The sequence below is a fragment of the Bactrocera oleae genome, chromosome 2, assembly GCF_042242935.1.
Source record: "Bactrocera oleae isolate idBacOlea1 chromosome 2, idBacOlea1, whole genome shotgun sequence".
Lineage (NCBI taxonomy): Eukaryota > Metazoa > Arthropoda > Insecta > Diptera > Tephritidae > Bactrocera > Bactrocera oleae.
In genome coordinates this window covers 1840227-1868169 of record NC_091536.1, presented here as the reverse complement: position 1 = coordinate 1868169, position 27943 = coordinate 1840227, and the positions used below count along the sequence as shown (strand labels likewise).

At 34.7% G+C, this 27943-nt stretch overlaps 3 protein-coding genes across 11 annotated transcripts in view; 1 reads left to right on the top strand and 2 right to left on the bottom strand.

Annotated features, from left to right (window-relative positions):
- Window positions 1-9873, bottom strand: part of Lgr1 (Leucine-rich repeat-containing G protein-coupled receptor 1) — a 37043-nt gene extending 27170 nt beyond the window's left edge. For both annotated transcript variants that reach the window (XM_014241429.3, XM_070106555.1), the window contains exon 1: window positions 9212-9873. The gene's annotated coding sequence lies outside the window, so the exon portion shown is untranslated. The remainder of the gene's footprint in view (window positions 1-9211) is intronic.
- A 5066-nt stretch (window positions 9874-14939) lies between these two features.
- Window positions 14940-19581, bottom strand: Pxt (chorion peroxidase). The gene is made up of 9 exons (XM_014243471.3): window positions 19241-19581; window positions 18448-18624; window positions 18123-18366; window positions 17661-18058; window positions 16534-16923; window positions 15965-16467; window positions 15742-15900; window positions 15355-15674; window positions 14940-15297 (listed from the first exon to the last, which is right to left on the bottom strand). The coding sequence occupies exons 1-9, from the start codon at window positions 19479-19481 to the stop codon at window positions 15228-15230; spliced, it is 2502 nt and encodes an 833-aa protein (XP_014098946.2). The 5' UTR covers window positions 19482-19581; the 3' UTR covers window positions 14940-15227.
- A 737-nt stretch (window positions 19582-20318) lies between these two features.
- The window catches only part of cno (adherens junction formation factor afadin), a 50531-nt gene continuing 42906 nt past the window's right edge, over window positions 20319-27943 (top strand). For 4 of the 8 annotated variants that reach the window (XM_070106524.1, XM_036373624.2, XM_014242509.3 and 1 more), the window contains exon 1: window positions 20327-20941. The gene's annotated coding sequence lies outside the window, so the exon portion shown is untranslated. Of the gene's footprint in view, window positions 20942-26293; window positions 26314-27943 lie in introns of those variants that run through there. The other 4 variants (XM_036373625.2, XM_014242485.3, XM_036373619.2 and 1 more) reach the window with 4 other exon arrangements.

Below are 27943 nucleotides of genomic sequence, written 5' to 3'. Positions count from 1 at the left end.
GTTTCTCACTACGGCCCTGAGTATATATTTTATATTATTAGATTAACTTATGTACTTCTGTATATATTAGGTTAGTCTGGCAGGCTAATAGACCACGCGTGGTCCTTAATACATGAAAATATTATATATTATACAAATAAAGACGAAAATGTTATTTCCGGTATAAAAATCCGAAGTATTGAACTGGAAGTCTTACCGGTACCACTTAGTGCGTCCAAGTAAAATGGCTGCCTTGTTCATAGCAACAATCAATATATTTGATGTATAATAATATTATAATAAACTATTCAATACAGCGAAAATATTATATACGAATAACGGCGAAAACGTAATTGCCGGTTTAAGAATGCAAGGGATTGTACTTGAGGTTTATTTTAAAATGATTCATACAAATAATTGTCAATGGAAAAAAGAATTAATTTTCCATTTGGCATTTTACTGAAAATTTTATTTTGTTTTATTTTTTTGAGAAGTATTTTCTTTTTATGAAATATTTTTAATTTTTAAAATTTGAGATTTAAACTATCCTCCCATTTATGTTTGGTCAACCTGGACACAGTGTGTAATTTTTATACATATACTTGTATGTATGTATGTATACAAACACACGGAGAAATATGAATAGCCATAGATGTTCCTCGGTAGAATCGTGTGCTTCAATTCGAGTCAAATTTAGGCAAATGATGTTATGAAAACAAGCGTGAGATATTTTGTAGTCATAAGGAGTTCACGCATTCCAAAACTATCAATACTTCAGATACATACATATACACATGTATGCATAATTATATAGTTACATAGAGTTGAAAGTCTTGAAATCTGTTTTTATAATCGTTTGCAATATTCATAAATACAAATTAATATTTGTATAACGAATTGCCACAAATCTGTTAGACTTCTGGGCTTTTATTGATTTAATAATTTAACTTAATTTAGCAAATTAAGAGCGTTGACAATTGTGCGGCCCATACTAATGTATCATGCGATTAATTTAATTCCATTGAAGCGGCAAAGCCGTTGAAAGCACTTAAACGATGGCCAACACAACATTGATTGCTCCAAAAATTTAAAATGTCAATTGACGACATTTTTGCTGCCACACACGCATCGAGTGCGGAACGACCGCACACATCCGCCAATAATTGCTGCGACTGGGGTATTTTTGCTGCGAATATCGCAGCGAGGTGCCACGAGGGCGAATGCGAAACTTTGTAAATCAAAGTGTTAATTGCAGCAACACGATCGGCGTGTTGGTTGCTTTTTCTTGCGGCCGTGAGGTGCGCGTATGTGGTTGTGGATATTGCTTGCTATACGATATTTGCGCAGCGTGTGTATGCAATCAAGTCGATTTGATGAAAATGTGCTTTCGTTATAAAACTACAACAAATAAATAGTTGTTTGCTTTTATTTTTATATATTAGTACATTACGCCTCCGCATAGTATTTTCAAAGTCAAAAAAAAAAAAAAAAAAGATCTGTGAAAAGTTAGTCGAGATGCAGGTACGGGTTCTTCTTTCCGGTCATGACTTTTTTTTATAAAGTTAGGTCCAAAAATGTAAAGGAACTATTTCTATGACTGTGGGTATATACGCCTATATCGTATAAACTACTTGAAGTGTCTTAGCATCAGCTTATTTGCGAATTTTTTTATTCAAGAATTTTAGATTGAAAAATATTTTTTTTTAATATCGATGTTGGGGATTCTAAAAAATTTCTTATCGAATTCGGTACTTACTATTTGTATGATGCATTTTCGAAAGCGTGTTCTAAACGAGTATCTAACACATCCTTTGAACCAAACACCTAATCTTCATTTATCCCGAACTAGTTTTATGCAGTAAATAATAATTAAGTCAAAAATCGCAAGGCTCTGCTTTTCTGGCGAAGTGAAAAGTATGAATAACTTTTCAAATATAGTACTTGGTGAGATAACCACGTGTTTTCTCTTCAAATAGTACTTGGAATTTTGTTATATTAATTACCACAACTCTACAAACCAAAACAATTTTGTATGCAAATTTTAATATTTTCAAATGCTCAGATTACGAATTTCTTCATGAAAGTATTGAATGTGCTCTTTTTATATCATTAATGCATATCTTATATTTGATTTAATTATCGGCTTGTTAGCAATAAAATTTATTTTTCAAATCATAATTAAAATTCATACAAACGTTACGTAATCCGCTGAGAGTGGGAAAAAATACCGAAAATATACGAAGCAAGAAAAAACTTAAACTTAGGTTGTACCGAAATTTTAATACCCTTCACAAATCCAAAAAATTGTTTATAAGAACTTTCATCGGTCAATTTGTATGACAGCTATATGCTATAATGACACGATCTGAAGATTTTCTTCGGAGATTTCCATTGCTTTATACAATAACCCATGCTAAATGAAAAAGTTTTCCATACAAGCACTTAATTCCGATCATTCAGTTCATATGGCAGCAATATGCTATTGGGGTCCGACATCGGCTGTTCCGTGAAATAAGCAGCTTTTTGGTGAGAAAGGGCCCATATCTAATAATATGCGGTATAAAGTCAACCGGAAGTTCGAAAATCTTTATATTAGGTATATAGGGGCTAAGGGGAGTATTGACCCGATTTCACCCATTTTCGAAATACAAATATATCGCTATCAGAAAAGGAGTCAATCTGAATTTAAAAAAATTAATATTATTATATTATATTCACAAATTGAACGATATTTTCGGTAAAAAGTTAGCCATAGGCACTGTGGTGGTTTTCGGGGAGCTTGAACAGTGTTGGTGCGAATTGGACATTTTTTACACTTGAGATGGTATATCTCAATCGCAGTGTTTGTGTAAAGTTTTATCCCGATATTTTTAGTACTTGCTTTATATGCTAGAAAATGAAAGAATCGGATAGAATTTTAATTGTGATTTCACCTAAAAGGGGGCAGTGCCACGCCCGTTGTCCAATTTCGACACAGGCTTTTGCCATCCTGTGTGTAAAATTTAATGTCTCTGATGATTTATTGATTGCTTATTCGCTCTTAAGTAGTTTCAACAAAAACGTTTTATGGGGAGTGAACGGGATAATCATCCGATTTAATCTATTTTCACACTTTCGTAAGAGCTGTTGAATGAGTGTGTCCTGTGGTTTGGCCACGCCTACCTTTTGAAGATTGTCAAACCACCCCTCCTTAATAAGATGCGGTTTATCAAATAGCAGTTTTATATCATAATTTGCGGTTTAATTATGTTACTTTATAGGTCTTGTCCTCCCGATTAAGCCCAGGGATACGTGTGAAGATATCTCAATTTTTACTCAAGTTACAGCTTGCACTGACAGACGGACGGATTTTTGCATGTCCTAAATATTAATATTAAGATCAACCTGGGCAGAAAAGGTCGACGTACAAGGTACCAACAAAAATTGATTGTTGGAAACAATAACTTTTTACTTTTTATAAAAACCAATTTATATGATATTCATTAAAAGACATTAAATGATGTGTTATAAAAATAAAAGTGATTAAATAGCCGACAGTAACATATAAACAATTTCCTACGAATTTTTCTTAAAATTAAATAGGAAGTCAATTATCCCAGCATTTTAAAACTTCCGCTAAGGGTTTTACCCTGTAGCAACATGTTGTAAGATTATAAAAATAAACGAGAGCAAATCACTGATAGTTTCATTAAGTGTGGACATATGTACATATATCCAAAATCTATATTATATCTAGGGCAACAACATCACGATACACCAGTGTTATACCCTATATCAGATTTTCTCACAAAATCGAACGTTTTTCCACTCGAAAGTTATACGAAATTAGCTCTTTTCATACTCGTATGTGTATGAATCTACTTTTTTTCAAATTTCCTGAACTTGAACATGCAATAAGTTCAACACATTTGAATAGCTTTGGGGGTGTGAATGTATGATTATCACTGTTTGAATGTAGATACTTTCGATCAATTTTATCGACCAATGGAGCTTTTTTAATCCAGCTGAAAGCTATTTTTAACTTTTGCAGAATTGCACTACTAAATACATGTATTGGGTATACTTTGTTGCATCTGGCATTCGCTAAGTCCATAAGTTGCATGTAAATGAATTCCAGCGAAATTTACATAAAACATTACCGAGAAGACCCTCAATTTCAGTGTGGTTAAATGGAAGCGAATAAATCAGAGTGCATTGAATATGTTACGTAAAGTTTTTCAATATCATATAACATTATCAATAATATGCGTGCTTAAGTTTAATGTTTCGGACAAAACCTTTCTTCTCGTTTTTGCGTCGTCAATAATTTACTCCAGTGCGTTATTATATTTTTATACCCTGAATAGGGTATATTAAGTTTGCCACGTAGTTTGTAACATGCAGAAGGAAACGTCGGCGACCCTATAAAATATACTCGTATATGCAAATGATCAGCCTGACGAGCTGTATGCGCGAACTAGTTCCTTAGCTTTTGCGATATCGATCTGAAATTTTGCGCACTTCCTTTACTCTCCAAGAAGCTGCTCATTTGTCGGAACCATCGATATTATAACATGTAGCGTTATAACATGTAGCTGACATACAAACTGAATGACCGGAATTAAGTGCTCGTATGAAAATTTTTTATTTGACGAGATACGAAATTTTGCATGGGTTATTCTAAAGTCTAAGGCAATGGTGCAGTCTCCGAAAAATTTTTCAAAGCGGACCACTATAGCATACAAGTATAGCTGCCATACATACTCACCGATCAAAATCAAGTTATTGTATGGAGTATTTTGTATTTGTGAAGGGTATAATAATTTCGGTGCAACCAAATTTAATTTTTTCTGTCAAATGTACTGCAAAAAAGTAATTAGATGGAATTATAGTAATTTTTAATTTGTCATTCTTGATTTCTATATCTTCTTTAAACACATATGTAATTGAATAATATCGAAACGTTAGTTAGCGCCAAATAAGATCTGTTACACTCGGACTTGACCCCACCCTAACTTAACCTTTAATAACCTTTAATGCGGTTGTAAGCAGTTAATCAATGCAAATTGCGCATACATTAAATGCATAATTATTTATATTTATCAATTCCGATCCAGATTTTTCCCATTCTTCAGTAATACATTACGCATAAATTAATATATTGTAAGATAATGTTCAACAACTACACCCAATAAAATGTATTCGCTGTGCATTAATATCACAAATTCAAAGTTTTATAGTAATAATGAGAAAAATACATTCGATTATGTCTATATGTATATATAGTGGAAGATAAGGTGTGAAATGCTCAACTGAGGTGGATAAAAGCACGGACATGAAGATTTGAAATAAATATTCCACACATATGTATGTACATATATGGTATACACACATGTATATGGTAAATACATATGCTGTTCGTTTAACCCTTAGAAAAATGTAGTCTCCCACGGTGAGAATCAACAATGTAATAAAAACTTGTATCTTCTAGCATGTGTAAATAGAGTGGGAACTTAGCTTACCCATTGAAGTAAATTAGTAATTGCAAAAAGCCATGAAAGACACAAGCCCTTTGGTGATGTAAATCTTACTATTTCAATAGAGCTTTTTAATTGCCGAATTATAATACTGTTATTCTACTTTTCATTTCGAGTTTCATTTTCCGCTAGCATCCTCATTGCTAATAAAATATTTTCCACCTTTCTGGTTAGCTATATATCTTACAGATCGGTTACACTATGAGTGATCTCAATAAGATTGCGAAGAAACAATAAAACCTGGTGGGTCCCATTAAGCTACTACTACTCGTAAAAATATAATATCCCAGAATATTGTAAGAGAATATACCAGTTTTACCATTAGGTGAATAAATAGTAGTTTGTTTTATAGCTTAGATATAGAGTTAAAAGTGTAGAAATCGTATGATAACCACACCATTCGCCATATAATGTTTCTGTTTAAAATTACAAAATAGCGATAATAGCTTAGGTCAGAAACATTAGATTCACAAACAAAATGTTCCTAAAGGACTTCATAAGAATCGTTGTGAACCTAACAATGGACATTAACCGCCCACCTTTGGGTGAAATGGATCAAAGAATATGTATTAAATTTTGCATTAAAAATAGAATAAAGTGATCCAAGGCACCTGAAATGTTGACTATGGCATTCGGTGAGTCCACTTTGTCTCAAAACAGTATTTATTAGTACAAGCGCTTTACAGAAAACCGAAAAGATGCTGAGCATCCTAGAGATGAGACCAAGTCAACAAGCGAAGAAAACATCGAAACAGTGAAAAAAATTGTTCTTGAAAACGTCGAATCACTATTACGGAAGTGGCAGATGATGATGGATATCTCGAATGTTTTGGGCATGAAACGTGTAGCAGCGAAGTTTGTTCCGAAATTGCTAAATTTTGAGCAAAAGCAATGGCGCATTAGTATCGCTCAGGAGGGCCAAAAACAAAACGGTAATCATGCCTCAACCACCGCATTCACCACATTTGGTTCCCTGCGACTTTTTTCTATTTCCAAAATTGAAAAAACCAATGAAAGGAAAGCGTTTTGCCACAATTGATGAGAGAGAAAGAGCTGATGGCCATACCGAAAAGCGCATTTCAGAAGTGCTTCGAGGATTGTGAAAAGGGTTGGCACAAGTGTATTATATCCGAGGGAATTACTTCGAAGGAAACAAAATAGATATTGATAAATAAATAAGTACGTTTAGAAAATAATCAAAATTCACCTTTTCCTTTGAACACACCTCTTATATGTCGTGACGCCAGAAATTGATAAAATGGGCGGAATACCATCGCTAACTTTCCTATATCCGGTATAAGAATTTCAATCTTCCGGTTGGCTTGGTACAACATACATTAGTATGTGTATTTAAAGTAGATATGTTTTCTCAAACATAAGTGGTTGAGAGCTGAATATGAACAAAATCAACATAGAGGTCTAGGTGACCAGACAGTATATGCTTTGTAGAGATTATAAACCGCTATGCACCCGCTTTTTGCCTATACTTGTATAGGGATTTTCTCGTGTCACTTACTCGATTCGTCTTCAGTGTAATTCGCGAAACGTCTATATAGAATATTGCAAGAATAGCTCACTCACTGCACGTCCCAAAAATGATTCACACAACCGCATTCGGTAGATAATATTGAATATATTATTTAGTTCAAGTCAAACTCCCCAAATAATGCAATAATATTATTTACCAAAATAAATAAGCGATAACTCAAACCCTAAAACCGTGCGAAAAAAGTATGCTTTTGAGCACCTAAACTATCTTGATCTGTCAAAGCCATCCCTCAGTTTTAGAGATATTGGACGATTTGATTGGATTAACAATCAGTGTTGAGTCCATAAAACCTCCTGTTTACATAAATAAATAATTGTAGATCTTTGCTATAAATCAGCATTCGGCATCAATCCTAGAACAGTAAAATACTCGGAGTTGTCATATACATATGTAAAGTAAATCAATAGGGATTTAAAGAGGGACACATTTAAGTTTGGAAAACAAATTTGGAACCGTCCATGAGTTTGTAAGCACGAGAATTTCTTTAACCACAAAGACAATCTCAACAAACATTTTACACAATATTCGCAAATAAGGTTAGAAAATTGAAATACTCGTATAATATATCGTCGTAGACGCAACCAACCGTCGTCCTAACAGTATTATAATTTCCGTCCATCTAACTTCGAACATTAGTAGCATTAAGTATCGAAACGAAACTTGGTTCCTATGTGAATTTCATGTAAATATTAAAGCAATTGAAAGTTAATTAGAGTTATAAAAATTTCTCAACCTTAAAGAGCAGCTTTGTTTTAATAAAAACCATCCCCTTGGGATCAAAATAGCAACACTATTATCTTTTCGCTATGGCATTTCATACTGACCCTTATGTTATTAATGCTCTAATTACAGCTGATAAGCGTTTCTTCTCAACGCATTGCGATGCGTGGTAAATTCCAATTCGTTTCTCTTTTCTTTCAAAATATTTTCAATCTTTATAAAGCAACTTATTTATTCCTCAAATAATAACAAATCGATTTTTTTTATTGTTTACAAAATACACAAATGAACAAAATTTTATTTTTAATAATACCACATATCACAGTTAGCATAAGTACTACTCGATACGTTGCTCTTTAGGACCTAAATCTACTGAAAAATATAAAAAATAGGTGTGGCTCTGGTCCAGCGTTGAAACCGTACTAAGAGAGTACATGAAATAAAAGTACCAATTTGATAGAGATTGGTAAAGGAGTTATGAAATGTCGTGTAAAACTATACCGAGAAACGTTCGTAATTCAAATATGAATTGGTTTATTAACATATATTCGGACCGTCTGCTTCTTCTCTATCATCGGATCTTCTCAATCCCACATCTGAGTCTAAGAGTGCAAACTCTGAAAATCTCCTAATAAAATCGGTATACAACTATTTGATCAAAAAATAATATTCTTATCGTTTCATAACCCCGGTTTCTATTTTGCTCTTTGCCTGCTCAAATATCGTATGACTTAAGGAATTAGGTGGCTTTGGAAACTTTAAAGCTTCAAAAGGGGGTACCAATGACTGAGTTTTCGCAATTTTTAATTAAAAATTACTTAACTATATATATTGTATTGAACCTCTGACCGCTTAAATTACAACTGCAAATATTGATGTATGCGAAGAAGTTGCCGACTGTAGGATCAAAATTACTTGGAACAAAATGAAATAAATACCATTTTCAACTTTTATGAATAATAGCGATTGTTTTTTGATCAAAAGCTTCTCTCATTATAATCAATTTAAATAATTAGCAAAAGAAACTGTTCCACAATTTATTCAAAAAACAAATTCTATAATTAAACTTCAATTCATAGGTATAATAAAATGGTGTATCATCATCGAAGGGGCATGCGGACATTTGTTTTTTTTTTTGTTGTTTCTTTCTTATTGTTTGTGCAGAAGTTTAGTTGTTTTTGAAACAAATTTCATAGAAAAAGAGTCTTTACGACATAGCATAGGTTAGATGGAATTGTGTTAATGCTTCAGAAGTGTATAGCCAGCGTCTCTATGTGCTATTAGACAGCTCACCATCTTGGAAGCACTCATTAGCAAACCGAATTAGATGTTATGTATGTTTGTATGTGGGGTGAATTTTAATTAACAATAAATTAATAAATATTTAGTTTTAGTCTCAAGACGTGAAATATGGACGAAAATAATTTTCTGTTTTGATAAAACCTACCAAAGAATCAAGAGCAGTACTTTTCACACCTTGTACAGCTAAATAAACTTGTCTTCTAATTAACACTTATTCCAAACTGTTTGCAAACAAATACTTATAAAACACTTAATTAATTATCCAATTTGTGGGACAATGGCTTCCGCACACACACCCACACATTTATCATTTGGCCATTTCACTTTTAAGCACTTTTAAATGTGTTAATATGTATACATGTGTACATACACAGCCACATACACGTATATTTATATATTTAGATTTTAATTTCCATTATCTCTTTGCGGATTTTTTTTTTTTTACATGGCGCTAATGAACTTTCAAGTACACACACACTTTCATTACAATAAATATATTTAAATATTACTATGCACTAATATGCACATAGAACGCGTTGCCAGAAGATGGCACGACATTAGCAAATAAGTGTGTATGTGCGGTCTTCATTTCCGCTTTCACTAAATGTTTTCAATGCTTCAAACAATCAACCGTTGCATTCTAACGGCAAAACACTTGTAGGATCGCGCTGATTTCGAAATAATACCGTTCACTTGCAATCAACAACGAAACACCACAACACTGTTAGCCACCCACGAGGCTAGTGAGTAACGACCACAAGTTTCCACACTGCGTTGCTCGAGCTAACAACCACGACCGTTCGTCTCCGGAGCCGAAATGCCAATGAGCTACCGACGCAGCAAAATGCTCGTAGTCGCTCGCATTGGCTAGCATAACCCACTTCGTGATTGTGTTGATTGTTTACAATAATTGTTGTGCTTCACTCGGTCACTGCAGCTGGGCGTATCGGAATAAGCAACGAGTCGGGGGAGATTTTTGCTACTGCTGGGAGCACAATGTGTTGGGATGAGCAAAAGCTCATCCACAGCTTTAGAATGCACTTGTTGCATGTACTTCCATACACAAATTGATGGGGACCAGAAATATGCAAACACACGCCTGCAGAAATTACGCACCTGAACCTCCAGCAACAAATTGCAAGGGTTCATTGAATGTCGAACAGGATAATGACCGTAAGGCGTAAACGCGGCCTGACCGCCGCACGCAAACATGCATATGCAGCCCAAGTACACATATAGCGTGGATATGTGCGTGTAAAGGCTATTTTGGTTTCAATAGCGCCAAATCTTTTTTGAAAAGGTGAGTTTTATACACCGTTACAAAACGATGGAAGATTGCAACCGAAAAAGGAAGGGTGAAAGCTTTACAAAAACAGTAGTGGAGTATGACCAAAATAACCTGCCTTAACACCTGGAAAATAAACCTACACCTGTACAAAAGATATATTCAATATGATATATCGTTACATATGTATATACAGGCGTCCATCCATATTTCTAATAATTCACGTTTGTCCGTTTTTATTTCTACTTGTATGTATCCCGAAAATATGGCAAGTTAACCAACTAACATTCATCTGCAAGTATTTGTGAACAAATATTTTGGAAATTGAAAGTTCTAACACAATTAGACTTACAAGCGTACTTATATAAAGTTTATTGCTTTTAAACATGTGATTTCTAAGATGAAATGAAACGCATCTAATTTAATGATATGGTCAAGAATTTTACTTCATTTTAAAGATAAGGGTTTGCCATTATGTTGTAAAAATTACTTCTGGCTCAAATAAATTCCAAAAAAAAATTGCTTAGCGGTGTTAAATCGCTCGATATTGGAGGCCACGCCACAGGCCCACGGCGCGAAATAATGCGCTCACCAATAGTTTCCTTCAATAAATTGATTGTTTTCTTGCTTGTGTGACATCAAGCGCGGTCTTGTTTGAAACAAAGATTATCACTAAACAAAACTTTCTTGTGAAAATCAGGATCGGTGGGCACCTCGTTTTGGGCCCATTCACCCAACATGCGACGCGCTTGATAGCCGTTCGGCTTCAATTGTTGCCATTCATCGTATATCAAATTTAGCCCCTTTGATAGGGGCTTGAACAGTTTTGGTCAAAAGGTGTCATACTTTAAACGCATTATTCACGCAAATTTTTACCTCGATACAATCATTGTTGCTTGATTTGCATAGTGGAAAGTGAAAGAATCAGATGGAATTTAAAATGGTTTTATATGGGAAATAGGCGTGGTTGTAATCCGATTTCGCCCATTTTCGCAGTAATATATAGAAATATGAATGTTATGTACCGAATTTGGTTGTAATCGGAACATAACTATTATACTCTGTAGCAACATGTTGCGAAAGTATAAAAAGAATTAAACTGTTTCGACCGCTTGAATAGTCTAACTTTTTAACAAGGTATAATAAACGCCGGAATGAGCACCATACACACAAACAGACATTCAGAGGTTACGTCTTTTTTTGATATGTACCTATAATACAAAAAAGCATATAGATTTTTATTTTCTAGGTAAAAGTTCATAAAGTAAATATCGCCAGGCATTTAATGTCGCAAATTTATTTTCTCATTGGCTTTTTATTGGAAGTACTAAATTCCTTCCACTCTTCGGGCAATTCGCACAAGACTGATAATTAAATTTTATTCCTGCTTTACAAATATAACGACAGCCAACATTCCGATAGAAATATTATAGGCCAACAAAATAGACACAGATTACCTCTTCCCAAATTGATTAATAGATTATCATCGAATCAAATTGACACAAGATATTATTACATAAATCGTTGTACACACATACACTTGTTTGATTTTTCAATTGTTGGAAATTTTTGCTAATAATAATTGTCGAACACTTGTATCTTGAAGATTTCGCAAATTAAGTGAAACGCAAAAGGTCTACAAACTATACTTTGGTACATACCATATGTACAGTTATATATACTTACAGTGCACCTACTAATAGATAATAAGTAAGCGATTTCTATTAGGTAAGTGTGTATATACAGGGCCGCCGAGAAAAAAACCGAGCCCAGGGTTAAAAGGTGGAGGCCCTTTGTCAACAGGAATGTTTCTAATATTTTATAAATTTTATTAACAGTCTTCCCACTTACTACTTCAATGTTTTTGAAGAATATGTCAAATACGACGTTGTTGGGTGGAACAAATTTGTTTTGTACGATTTTACGAAAATCAATAATGTATAAATCAGTTCATATATACATAGACTTTCATTCAAAAATATTTTTGCAGATTATACCGGAATATATGAATATAGAGATAGGGATAGCCAGAATTAACACAAACGTCTCATTCAAACATTTATTTATTGATCTAATTAATGAAAAAACTATTATTTTGAAATCAGTTGACTATCGTGAAGGTTTTGAACATGCAGTTTCAAATCCTCCAATCTGCAACTACTTTGAACATAGAAGTGAGCTTTTCGAGCTTTGGCGGCAGCGAATGCATCGATAATATCCAACTTCTTGGCTAATTCTGTCTCTAGGCTCAGTGTAGCTAGTCTTGAAATCCTGTAATGGGACGAGCACAAATATTTGTGAAAAGTCTTTCTAATTTTCGAGCATTGATGGCATCAATAAGTTGTATGGAGTAAGATGGGTTCCAAAATTTGTATCGTAAACGTGCCTAAGTTGAATGAATAGCTTCATTGAACAACTTGTCAGATACGTCAACGGAATTCTTTTTGCAAAATTGCTTGCAGCTGCGTTGAGTTTATTTTCTTTCATATCACGGAACTGTCACAGAAATGAGAACGATTTATTTTGTTCAATTTCTTCTACACTGCAATTTTCATCCACTTCTTCGCGTAGGTCGTTTTTGTGTTTTTATACTCTCGCAACATGTTGCTACAGAGAATAATAGTTTTGTTCACCTAACGGTTGTTTGTATCACCTAAAACTTATCGAGTTAAATATAGAGTTATTTATATATAAATGATTAGGATGAAGATACGAGTTGAAATTCGGGTGACTGTCTGTCCATCCGTCCGTCCGTCTGTGCAAGCTGTAACTTAAGTAAAAATTGAGATATCTTTATGAAATTTGGTACACATGTTTCTGTGGTATTGCAGATGGGCGCAATTGGACCACTGCCACACCCACAAAACGCCATTAATCAAAAACAAATAAATTGCCATAACTAAGTTTCGCAATAAGATACAAGACTGTCATTTAGTATACAGGATCACATTAGGGAGGGACATCTGCAGTTTAAAATCGGTTTTAAAAGTTGGCGTGCTCCCATCCCCTAATAGGTTTAAGGGGCATCTCCTAAACCACTAAAGCTATAATAACAAAATTCACTGAGAACAAGTGTTTTAGCACCTCTCTCAACAGTATGAAAATGGGGTGACAACCCCGACCCCTCCCAATATAACGGTACTGTTAAAAACTACTAAAACCGCGATAAATCAAGCACTAAAGACACCATAGACATTTAATTTTATCTCTGGGCTGGTATAAGATGACTTTATAGGAACCGCGTTTAAAATTAGACGGTGGGTGTGGCACCGCCCACTTTTAGGTAAAAACCCATATCTTGGGATCTGCTTAACCGATTTCAACTAAATTCGGTACATAACATTCTTCTCATATTTCTATGTGATAGGTTAAGAAGGAAATGAATGCTGTGCTGTAGTTCTATAGCTTGTACGGAAACTATCATCCTTTGGCCTTGTGCGAGGTAATAACAGCTAAGTAAAATATACAATATAACTAATCTAGATATTATATATAATTGAGGCATTATATTAAAATATATGTATGAATAATTTAATCATAACTGGGCAATATTGTATATTTCTAGGTTGAATATGTATTATACATATACTTTATTTATTGGAATTTTTATTAAAAGTTGTTTCTCTGGTTCATTTTAGCACAAAATTGAAAGTGGAAGATTTCTTCACATTAACCGAAAATCTTTTGTTTGATTAGGAAATGCCATCGGCGGAGAATTTAACATTTTGTTTGGTTATCTTAGCATAGGCAAAAGTAAACAGCTATTTCTCCGACCTTTTTCGCTTCTTCTCTGCAAGGAGCCTGATACTCTCCCTCACTAAATCCAAAGGAATTGAAGAAAATCACACGACCTAACACTGGTGGTGTAACCGGCTACGAATCTTTGACATATTATATAAAAAATTTTTAACTTCCCGCTAAGAAAATGGAAAATTTTCTAAAAATCGGGAAGATATTGGTTTCACCCCATTTTGCAAAAATCGAGTTCTCAACAGATCTCGACGTTCTGAGGGTCGAGGAAGCTTCCCCGAACATTTCTACGATGATGTCCGTATGTCTGTATGTATGTGTGGATGTATGTGTGTGTGTGTGGATGTATGTGACCCTCTTACAACTATTAAACTGCTCAACCGATTTGAATAAACTAAACGGCATTCCAAAGGGTTTCATTGCACTTGAATTTCATGTAAGTTTGGACCCAATCGGACCAGTAGATTTTGAGAAATCTCAAAAATAAAAATTTTGAAAAATCGTTTTTTTCGAAGTTTTTCCAAACGACTTGACCGATCGACACCAAAAACTAATCAGTTCTAAACCTTGAAGAAACACATCGTTTGCCGCAAACCGGGTCGAAATCGGTTGATTTACTTGCTAGATATCGAAAACGAAAAATTTCGAAGAGCTCAAAAGCAGTGAAAAAAGCGAAATTTGAACGTTAGCGTATGAAATTAGAGGGAAGTTGCAGGGATGGCCCTTGAGGCCAACCGTTTTCCACATTTTTTTTTTATTAAAATATCACATACGTGTTATTCGCAGAAATCGATAATAGTGGAATGTTCAAATACAAAACTATTTACTAATAAACACATTTTTATGATAGAATTTTACTACTATTTTTTCTGAGTTTCTTTATTTACGTCTGACTTTGTTAAATGTTTAAAATCTCACAGCCCAGACACGTTGGATATAATAAGTGCAATAGAAATACGGAACTTTAACTTTCGACATTTAGACACATCTTTGCAGGAGCTTGTTAACTTATGTACATACATAAAATTGTGTATACAATTATTAATTCAACCAATTGTTTTACTCGATCCTCCAAATCGACGACATCAAATAGGCACATTGAAAGCCATAAAAACTCCCTTTTAGCTTAATTCAAACGCCAGGCATTAAAGTTGACAAAGGGTATTTTAGCGCTGTCACAGCGCACTGGTGAATTGCTGTTGACAAAAGCACCAACGGTGAATTCGATCAAAAGTCAAATTAACGAAACTTACTGTGGAAAATCAGCTTGTACAAAGGCAGACGGTGGTACCTCCATCAAAGTTAAATGGTCAGCATTATCACAAATTAGGCGTGCTATGCTCACTTTCCGTATCTCATAGAGTTGATCCATCGTAAAGGCGCCGGGATTCACATCTTTGCCATATTCGTAGAAGTAGCGGTCGCCATGCTTGAAGCGTGAGAATTGGTCGGCGATTATTTCGGAGAAAGTGCTGCCAACAACTGCGTCATTTACTGGGTTTTCAAGTAGGCCGCCCACCCAGAGATCAACGTCGTCGGGATGGCTGTATACCTCGGCGAGTTTGTTACCAATCTGAAAATTAAGTTGGGGGAAAAAACCTCGTATAAGAACATAAGATTAGTCGCACGAAAAAGAATACCTCCTCGGGTAAATCTTTGAAAGAGCTCAGTTTTCTAAGCCCCTTCACTTCCAAGTAGTCATTATACCCGCGTAGTCCTTGATCTCGTCCACGTTGTATGTTAAAAGCGGCCAGATCCAAGCCAAACGGATTGTGACCACGAAACAGAAAGCGGCTCAACTATAAAAATAAACAACGAATTTTTTAAATATAAATGTTCACACGTACAATTTAAACAATTTACACCGTGTGTTATAAAGTTGTTCGCCTTTTGCATTGGCTGGGTATATAAAGTCCGCAGCATGTCATCATAAAAGGTACGAATGCGCATTCTCGACGGATTGAACATTACATCGGGAATGTTAATAGTTTCGTCCACGTTATTGTCCCGCTTGTGTATATGGAACTTTCCATCTACTGTCGAATGACCCATTCGGAATGCTGCTCCTGAAAACTCACTTGTTATCGCTGGGTTCACCTCTTCACTATAACCCTTAGCATAGCCGTGATGCTGAGGTGCCAAACGGAATCTCTTCATCTGCATTGCTCCAATCACGGCTGGTAGATATTCATTGTAGACAATATGCTGGAGTTCAGCAATGACAATGCGCCGTGCTTCCTGGAAGAGTGTTTCATCGCTTAAATGGGGATTCAAACCCGCTAGCTCTCCAGCGATGCGATTGTGTTCGCGTGCAAATAGCACATGCAACGTAATAAGCGAAATAATTTGATTGGTACGACCGTCACCTATGGAACACCAAGCAGTGAAAGCTTATATATGGAACTTAAAGGAAAAACAATTTGGTAGCCAACCTGATTTGTAGCAAGTTTTGCCTGGATCATCACTTTCACAAGCCTTTTTGTCGCTAATCATGGGTAGCAGGTCGCGACCGAAATCATTGGACATGCGTAGTCGACCGCCATTGAACTCGCGTAGTTCATGAGCGGTAGCCTCACTCGAACTATACACTGTGGAGGCATCAATGAAGTGGCTTACCTTGCTAAGCTGCTTGCCATAGCCGACTTTGCATTCGGCGTTAGGTGCGAGTGAAAGGCGTACGAAGTTCATACAGCGCACATTGAATGTGCTGAAAAAATTGTCATCGTGTGACACCATTATCGGCATACAGGCAAAGTGGCGTTTATGTTCGGGTAAAGCTTGGGCGCCGTTTGCGGTACAGCATTCCACCAACTCACCATTCTCTGTGTGTGCGAAAAAGGGAACCATGACATATTTTTCTATTATAGGGGGGCTGCTATACTGATTCGATCTGAACAATATGTTTGGAGATTGTAGCGTTGTCTTGGACAATTATCTATGACAAATTTCGTAAAAATATATTTTGTCAACAAAAAAAAACCCATACAAGGACCTCGCGATATCTTAAGATCTGAGAGACTACTTCACATACATATAATATATACAGACACGCTGATCATTCATATGCATTTGTATATAGTTTAAAGGTTTTCCGACGTTTCCTTCTGGGTGTTACAAACCAACAAAATAGAAAATAAATTCAGGAAATGGCGGCTAGTCAAAAATAAATGTCGTTTTTTACTTTTTTTACTTTCTCGAATTTTTTAAGATAAATTTGACAAAATTATAAATTTTAATTTTTTATTCGTTTATACCATAGAGTAATATTTGAAAAATATTCAGGCCTAATTTCGAGTAAATCAACTGATTAAACTTGGGATATCGTGACAATCACATCGCAAACGGTGGTAGTGATAAACGAGTTCAAACTGTCGCCGTTCGCTCAAACCGGTCTAGTTGCCACGCCACTAAATCGACAATTTTATTTTTGAAGAACCCTTTCAAGTAGATATATATTCTAAGCTGTCAAAGTATGGCAATAAAAAAATATCGATTTCTTCAAATCTCTAGACTAGAATATCCCCTTAAAAACGAAAAGTTTTAAAACAGATTTGCTAACCCAGTCGTACGGAAGCCGATTGCGTGACATCATGTGCGACGAACTGGCCGAACTGCATTAACAGCAGGTTGTACTTTGGATGCGGTAGATTCACGTCCGTCATGAGACGACGCGAAATTTCCCGTGCTCCCATCAACTCGGTTCCATCCACTGAGTGCATGCGTGGCGTCCATATGCCATCCTCATATGCGGGTGGTAGCAAACGTTCCATAGGTTGACCGGCTGAGCCCCAAAGAGAGCGGTGCGGTAGTTTATTATTGCAGACGCCATCGAAGGAACGATAACGTGCGTTTGGCTCACTGCAGTGGTGAGGTCCTGAGCAATGGTGAGATAGTGGCGTTTTCTTAAAATCCACCTCAACATTATTCGTGATAAGATCATCTACGGGTATCTCTTCTCTAGTTTAAAACAAAACATATACAGATGTGTGATCGTCAGATATTGAAATAAGAAACCACTAACTTTTTGGAGAAAAATTGTCCGGCTATGATTTGCTGCATAGCCGAATTTGACAAATGGAAGTTTTGCTTATCATCAAACGCATTGGAGTGGAAGGTTATGCCATGCAAGAATTCCGGTTGGCCGCGTCGCACCGGCATCATCGCCGCATTATGCATCAATTTTTCGAATTTCTTCCTGGACTCCTCCACCACCGACATTGGTAGGAAATCGGCGATGGGCGTGCGTTCAATGCCAGCACGTATAGCTACCCCACGATTTAAGTTGAGAAGAGAGAACAATTAAAACATAAGATTAAGAAGATAATGCGTCGGCCAGCGATACTTACCTGTGTGATTCTGCCCAGTTAGACAGCAATAACCGAAGGTGCCACCTGGAAGATCGCAAATCTGCGGTTTTTCATGATCTTTCATCCGAACATGCGCCGGACACTGTATTTGCGGCACACAGTTCACATTGTCTGGGCAAGTATCGCATTTAATTAGAAAGCTAGATGCAGGTTTAGCTGTGGAATATTAGAACCATGAGAACTGGTATTTTGGAATTTGTTGAAATTAACTATTCCCAAACTTTGGTCCCAGTAGGTCACTAGCATATTAACTATACATATCATTGGACTAGGTCATAACAAATGGATAAGTTTTTTTTTTTTTATTCTGGGATATTTTTAAGATATCTGAATGTGCATTATATGTAATGAAACGATCAGTCAAACATCCATAGTAATTGTAAACAAAGACTCCCTTTTTGTTCACGACGCCAGGAAGTTAAGCGATTTTCTATCAAACGCATTCCTTGAAAAATATCGGTATGGAAAAAATGTCATAATTACTATTTCTATCATTACTGTTATGCAAAGTTCACGGTTTCGTCCTTTACTGTAGTACATATTCTAAGAATCTTTCGTGTTATAGCCGTTGAAATAGTTTATATAAATTACTATACATTATCTTTGATTACATAAACCCAAAAATGTGTTATTTAAATGACTACACATTTAGTTTTTCAAAGCAACAACAATCAATCGACTTATAATGGTAATCATATGATGATCCTGCCTGTCTGTCTTTCCCAAACATAATTTAATTTTATAAAGTACTGTTCAATAAGATACTGCAAACCTGTATCTCTGTTAGGAGGCATCTCCCAGACTCTGGTAGTATACTCTTCCTCATCCTCCAAACCGGCGGTGGTAAAAGTGGGAGCTTCCGTTGGACTGGATGTGGTCGTAAACACTTCCACAGGGACAGTTGTAGTCGATCGCTTTACTTTCACTACCGAAAGGCCACTCACGTGACAGGTAAAAAAGCAAAAAGCAATTAAAAATAAAATTGGCACATTAAACTTAATAAAAAGTTGCATGATCTATTAACTTAAGTTTCAGCATATAAAACTATTATTCTTAAAATACAAAAATATATGAACTCCTATCACATAACAAACAGTATCGAAACTAGTATGCCGTAATAAACTGAACTGTTTCGGTTCTTTTCAATACATGCTTTTGATACCTACTTATGTATAGAGTAGAGTTATATAACAGGTATTTAATTGTTTATGCATATATATACACATATATTCACAAATGTCCTTGTAAGAAATCTCAGCTTATGCTCCGATAACTTTACGAAATGCACTCGGCTGATATATTTTGCAATACAAATTTCGTTTGAAATATGACAAATAGAACACCCAATAATTATTGGAGGTGCTTGAATAAGGTGTTTATTTTAATCAACCTCATAACTTACGTTATAAAAACAAAGCTTATGTATACAATTTATAAAAAGAAAAGAGCAACAGTATGCAAAATAACGTAGATAATAGAAATAAGGTGATAGAAATACACACATTAATTGATTTTAATTTTTATTTGAAATTAGATACATTATTTGTTTTTCAGAGCTCTTCTCTGTCCTTTACCAGAGAATTAATAATTTTATTCATTAACATTCTCTGCATTGACGTTCTCTGGTTTGGACCTTCTCTATTCATTAACATTCTCTGTTCTGACTAAACATGTTAGTAAAGTCACGCTCCAATTTTGATACACAGTTTGAGAACCATTGAATTGAGCCAGAGAAAGTATATTACGTTCTCTGATTTTGCCCGCGATCTCTTTTTCCCATTCCACTGTCATTCTTGATTTGACAGTTGTTTGGCTTTGTTGTTTTTGAGTTCGTGCAATTCCAATGGATTAGTTGGAATTCAGTTGTGAATTTTCCTTTGAGTCGTTGTGTTGTAAATTTTATTATTGTGTACTGTGCGAAATTCGGAAGAATTGCAATAAGTATTTAACCTGTTGTGAAAAGTGCACGTAATAAAATTGCATTTCATTGCAAATTGCTTTTACATTACTAAATGCCGTGCAATACACCGTGTGGTAACCGAAATAAAATTTAATTGAATGGCGACGACGCGGCGCCGATTTCCTGAAGGTAAAAATACGTTGCTGCGCTGCAAAATAGGCAAAGTTGCGCCGACGCTGACGACCACTTTGCAAGTGTGAAAGAGATGCAGAGACATGAGAGTTTGTCAGTGGTTTAAGGCGTTAAAATTTGGAATTCCAAAAGAAACGAAAATCTGCAAGGAAAAAATAAAACAAACAACGTAAAGAAAATAGCAGAAGTTAATATAAAAATTTCAAAACAAAAGCATTATAATTTAAATACATGTTGAATTTCGAATAATTTTGTTTATTAGTGCAAAGTGAAGAATAAAACGGGTAGTAATTGGATATGTGTTATAAAATTGTCTGTGAAAAGTGAAAGAATAAACTGTTAGTCCTGTAGTGACCTGGATGCTGGTATTTTAGAAAATCGGTATAATAATAATTTGTACATTTTTGTTAACTTATGTATGCATATGTGACGCACACTTCACATTTAACTCACTGTATTTTAAGCTTATTTTTTATCAGTTCTTTATACATACATGTGTATATGTAAACTTTAATAGGTGTTCATGATTCGGTGTTAAAATTAATCAATACTGTTCTAAAAATAAAAGGGCTCAAATTGCCAAATCGCGGCTATGGCTTGATGAGAGGATTTCGAAATTTGTAGATTGTTCCAAATGCTGTAAATAACTCAAGGCTGTTAAAATAAAATTGTATTATTATTTTCTACTACTATAAGGTCTTGTTGAATTTTAATTGGAATGCGTAGATTATCTCAACTACCTGCCAATGTTTTCCTAATTATTTCTCTTTTCCTTTACAACTTTGCTCTCCCACATTTAATTCAAAATATGTCGTTATTATTGTCCGCGTCTACGTTTTCTTTTCGTTTATATACTCTTAAGGGTGTGCCTCTAGAATTTCAATTGAATACCTACATTTCGAGGCAATAAGACTTATTTGCATTATTTATTTTCTCGCCAACCTTCGTGTTTATAATAACTCCGAAAAGTGTATTTATTGTTTCCTAAGAAATCTGAGCCGCATCTCCACCACAACTCGCAGAGCATCGACACAAAGCCGTGAATATCTATGTATGTATGTATGTATACATATACATGCATTTGGCTTCATACCTGTCCGTACAAGTATTCAAGTTGTGAAACCACAATAGACCTCGACTGAGGCAAACGTCGACGCTATGGTTTCGTCATCATTAACTTTGCCAGTTGTTCATAATGAAGGTGTTCTCGACTGGAAGATCGGAATTTCTAGTGTGTGTTGTTGGTTTTATCGTTAGCTATGTCGTTTTATATGTCTTATTGCTTTATTTGTTTTGTTTAGCGTAGTATACTTTCAATTTACGTTTACTTTATCAACTTTTCTACATCTTGACTGTTTTCGGTTATTGCTTTCTTCTTCGTTTCGTATTCTTTCGTTATATGAACACCCGCTCCTACCCTGGCTGCCTGCTTTGTTTTATAATTGGCTAGCTGAACCGTTTGTTCGTTGTTCGCTGGTTTTTGTGGCGGTTATTTCTACGAGTACATACATATGAACATTGCAGTCATTGCGCCTTACACTTGCCGTTCTGGGTTAACTCCGCGGCTCAGTCGATATGCGCTGTTGTACTCGAAACCGTCGACTTCAAATCCTACTCTGGCTTTTGCCTGTTGCCTGTTGCATGTGTTCTCTATTCTAATCGCTGTTTACTGCCGGTCATTGGACTCTATTCTGCTTTCAATTTGTTCCTTACGTACCACATACTTTAAAAATGGGACAGCGCTGTTATGCGCCAACAGGAGTTGAATTAACAACAAATCAAATAAACATTCATACTTACAATATTTTTACTGGTATTTAGATCGATCACTTGCGCCTGGATATGTGTTTATTTCGACACAATTTTCAAACAAAACAAATTCATATTTTTATTCAAAATAGAAATGAAACTACTTATGATTTCTTTTAACGCATTTAATTGTTTAGTCTAAAGAGCCACATAATTAGGTTAGAAAATACTATTTCGTGTTTGGCAAAGCAAGTTTCCAGTTACATGATTGTTTTGCAATGATTTAGATACATACATATGTACGTGCAGTTAAATATGTGTAAATAAATATTTAATATAATGATGCATACTCGTAGTTATGTATGTATATGCTAGATTATACAATACTTGCTTGAAATTTATAATTTCAAAAGAAGATATTCAAAACTACGCTTTATGGAATCAAATTGGCTTTACTGTGAAGTCACCAAAACACGGCTATACTGTATTCCGCAAATGACCTCCATACTACTCCGTACTAATATTATTTTGATCACTGAAGTAGGTAGCCACGAATAACATTAAATGGATTTTTTGTTACACTTTTATTTCAAATTATCAGTTGTATAACATTTAGGGGTGGGTTGATAAATATTTTCATATCCTCTATAATAAATGGTTGTATTTATTTTCTTTGCATAACTGTACTTGTTGGTAGTTCCATTTTTAATTAACAGCCTTGGAACTAAAATATGTTCTATAAATAAGGATATTTTTCTAGATAAAAACAGCATATTCGAGAGTCCTAGGTTGAGCCTACGTAAATTATTGGTTCTTCCAAATATATATATAGCTGTAAAAAAACCATTCTTGAAAACCTGACGCAACCAAAGAATAACTTTCGTTTGAAGGCTTGCAACACAATAAGTCAAGTGTCTTGCAGTCGCCTTATCTTAATCAAGCACTAACATATTCATTTACTTTTCACATATTTTTACTATTTTGTGGTAACATGTACTTGCCTACATTTTTATAAACATAAATGTAGGTGATAGCATTTCTTGTAACAAAGGTACAAATATTTGGTTTTTCCATTGTTTATAGTGCCCTAATTTGTTACCTATAATTTGTTTATATTTCATATCAAAAAGTAAATACTTTGTGTGATGAATGCCAACAGAGTGAGTATTAAAAATACTGATAAAGAAGGACTTATGTACTTCATAACCGTATTTTAAGCGAGTCACTCTTTTATTTTGAAATAACCTCAGCTAATGCAATGTGATATCGTTTGGTCTCTACTGTTCCACCTTTAATGCCGGTACAGTTATAAGTAAAATATTTACTTTTTATATTTATAAGTTAGAAATTTTTATATGTTTATAAGTTAAACCAGCATATATTTAGTGATTGGTAGTAAACGTGTTTTAAGTTACAACCATATTTCTCTTGAGTTGTTAAACCTTGGAGTTTTGTAAATCGGCTAAAATAATAGTGAAAGTAACGTCAAATGCCATTAGTATTTGAAAAGTTGAAAAAAGCGTGAATCCAGTTACAACTATAAATATATATTTCATAAAAATAGCAACTTTGCCATTACCGATATCTTATGTTGTGCTCGTATAAATAAAAGGCGCCAAAGTGGCACCTGTTATTGCCATTTTGAATCCTACGCAATGGTAAATAGGAAATTAGTATTTATTTTGATGGCAACCCTATGGCATGTAGAGGAACTGCAGTTGATTGTTAAGAACTGATAAGTTCTTTAACTTCCACAGTATATATTGGTGCGTTTGTGAAAGTTGCAACTTGGAAGCCTTTCTGTTTGAGTATGTACATACATACATATACGAGTATGCAACCTGCTAGTTTCTAGTCTAATAGATTTAAAGGAGTGTGTTCATTTAATATTATCTACAAGTAGTAAAATTCATAATTGATAAAAGACTGAAGTACGGCATTACTCAGAGATATACATATGCGTTCATAATAATAATAGTGTGAGAGTTAGAATCATATCATTGAAATTTTGCTCGTATTTGTACGTGTAAATGGGAAGTGTTGTTCGAAAGTTTGCTTAAGTTTCGAGCCGATCAGCGGTTATTGTTTCATTGCGAAATGTTTTGTTCCAAATACTAATAGTGAAAATTGAAAAGGATGCATATTTCCATTTTACATTTATGTAAACGAAACAATAATCATTGTAATTAAGTGTCATAATTATTAGTAAAATAAAACGATTTTTTTCAATTTAAAATTATTAATAGAAAAAGGAAAACATTGCACCGACCAGAAACGCAATTGAATTTAAAATAAAGAAATTAATTTAATTTACCCGTAAGTGCAATGACCATTCGAAGATGACTATTAGAAAAAAATTTACATTTCCGATGTCCTCGGAAAGTACCCCTTTTAACAAAAAAAAAAAACAAAAAAACACGTCGCTAAACTCATTGCATTCGCCAGAAATCATATCAACTGGACATTGGACAAGTGGCGAAGTATACTATGGACCGACGAAAGTAAGATCGTCTTTTTTAAAGGCACCGGTAACCAACAGTATGTGGGTCATTCACCGAAGACTGAATAGCATCCTAAATATTTTCCAAAAACTGTAAAACATGGAAGATAAAATATTAGTTTGAGCATGTTTTTTTGTATGGTGTTGGGCCCATACATCGTATTGACAGTCATGGATCGGCACGTCTACGCGGATATTTTGAATACCACAATACTAATTTACGCAGAATATGAAATGCCTCTGAAATGGGTATTCCAGCAGGATAATGACCCGAAATACACGAGCCCGCTAGCAAAAAAGTGGTTCCGTTTTATAAAGGATTGAGGTCATACCTTGGTCTGTACAATCACCCGACCTCAATCATTATATCTAGAGGGTGATATTAAGAAAGAAGTCAGAAAAGCTAAACTAGGCAATAATCCCGAACTTTGGGTAGTAGTGAAGAAGTCTTAGGAAAAAAGACCTACTTGTTTGAATTAGATTGCAACACTATAATTTTTGTGAACAACGAATTTTCCTGCTATTTTAATTTGTTTAGTTATTGAAAACTTTAGCAATTTTATATTAGTAAACCCCATATAATATGTGAAATAAATAAATGTTTATGTTATGTTCGTACTCAATTTCAATACATAAAAAAATTAAAAAACTTTTTGTAAGAATTTCGAATATTCACTTCTTACCACTATTAATATTTTGAACACAGCTGTATCGTACAGTTACGTAAATGCGCGGTAGCTCCTACCATCATAATTAGCCGAAAAAAATATTTAAGGACAACTTATGCTCTAAGTTATTATTGTTGTTATTATAGCTATAGATTAATACCTTAATAAAATTTGTATTCCATACATTTCCCCGATGTGCCAACACGATTTTTATACTAGTAAGAAAAAATTATACAATTCTGTTTTCCTTGTTAATGAAACATTTGTTTCGAGAATTTCGTCAAAATTAGAGTTCTTATGCATTTGACGGCTACTCAAGTTGACTGTGTGAAACCTATGTACGTATTTATCCATATACGAAGTGTAATGATGAATGAGAGATCAAAATAGTGGTTATTAGTCATCAATGAAAATTGCGAACATGGCTAAAGAACGGAAATAATGACGCGTACGGCATATTTCCTTGTATTTTTTTGCATTATGCCCCAGTTGTCTACGAGGTCTTCTAGCTACCTTCGGTTCAATTCAATTGTTCACAACAAAAGTTAAAAAGTCGATAGCTGGTTGTCATTACTCGGCAATTACTGCTACGTCATGAGAATTAACTGAGTTGCTGTTACATTAGCAGTAGTTGCAGACAGCTAGCGTCAAGTGTAACCATAAAACAAACACTCAAGTGAGAACAGCAATTTCTTATGTGTGAAAAAGTTGCGCTTTTATTGCTTTTGAAACCGTGTCTAAACTACTTGCTTTGCATGACATTTTGTGGATCCAGAGTGCTTATAATTCTAACTAGTATTGGTTGATACTATTGAAACTGTGCATAAATTACTTATGTAAGTAGATAACGTAATTTTTTTTTTTAGAGTAACTCATAAACACACATACATATATGATTATTTTCTTTTGCAATAACTCATAATAAATCAGGGTCAATCAAGCGAAACAAGTTTTACGCTTTAGCAATATCAAAACAAGGTAAAAGCAGCGCCTACAACAACTATACAAAGCTACTCTACAACAGCAAATACAAATTAAAACAAGTAAGGAAGTTCTAAGTTCGGGTGCAACCGAACATTTTATACTCTCGCAACTTGCAGGGATCAAAGGCCGGGAAATTACTTCAGGTGTTGACAAAACTTTATATTAAAAGAAGTATTGATCCGATTCAACCCATTTTTGACACAAAAACATACGAGAGTTTCATTTATTTATTTTATTATATGAGCTTCAATTATATATCCTACACATTGACCGATATTTTCAGTAAAAAGCCAACTATAGGCACTGGGGTCCACATATTCAGTACCTAGGGAAAGTGCAAAAATCAGATGGAATATAAAATGGTGTTATATAGGAACTAGGCGTGGTTGTAATCCGATTTCGCCCATTTTCGCACTGTCGATAGAGGTGGTAAAAAATTTGTTATAGCTTTAGCGGTTTACAGACACTATAACAGTATTGTATCTTATTGTGGAGCTTAGTTATGGCAATTTATTCGTTTTTGATTAATGGCGTTTTGTGGGCGTGGCAGTGGTCCGATTACGCCCATCTGCAATACCAAACGTCTTACGGTACCAAGAAACATGTGTACCAAGTTTCATACAGATATCTCAATCGGACCCGGATACGTCTCTTCATCCTGATCATTTATATATACATAGTTTATACACATTTATACACAACAAAACTATTATACTCTATAGCAACATGTTGCAAGAGTATAAATATCAAGAAACGTATTTTATTGGCTAATACTGCGTACAGCGAAAAGCTGAATATTGAAAGGTGGTAGTGGTGAGAAACTTGTTGCTTTTCACTGGGAGTAATGCGTATATGTATAAGTGTTTAGTTTGCTGAGTCGATTTAGCCATTGCCACCCGTCTGTCTGTATATTCGCGCACTAGTTAATTTTGAGATATTGATCTGAAATTCTGCTCGCGCCCTTTTTTCCCCAAGAAGCTGCTTATTTTTTTGTAACCGCCGATATGTGACCACTATCGCATACATTAAACGAAAACCAAATTTGGTACTTGAGGTTACCAAAACATTCCTATCATACACTATGAAAATGGGCGAAATCGGATGACAACCGCGTCCAATTCCCATATAACAAACTTTTAAATTCCATCTGATTATTTCACTTTACAGTATACAAATATAGTGTCAATAAAGGTTAACTTGCAAGAGTATAAAATGTGCGACTACACCCGAACTTAGTGCTTTCTTACTTGTTATATTTGTGTTCTTCAGCCAGTTTGATCTCATAATAAAGTTTAGAATAAACTCAAATATTTGAATTTTAAAATGAGAATATCCCCGTTTGTTCGACATTATTTTTAAATAAAATACATTTATGATGCATTATTAGTTCGTGCAAAAAGTGGGTTTTTATTACAAGCTCCAAGCGGCTTTTTCAAACGTGCATTTTTATGTAAATATGCATATTCACATGTTGATAGTAAT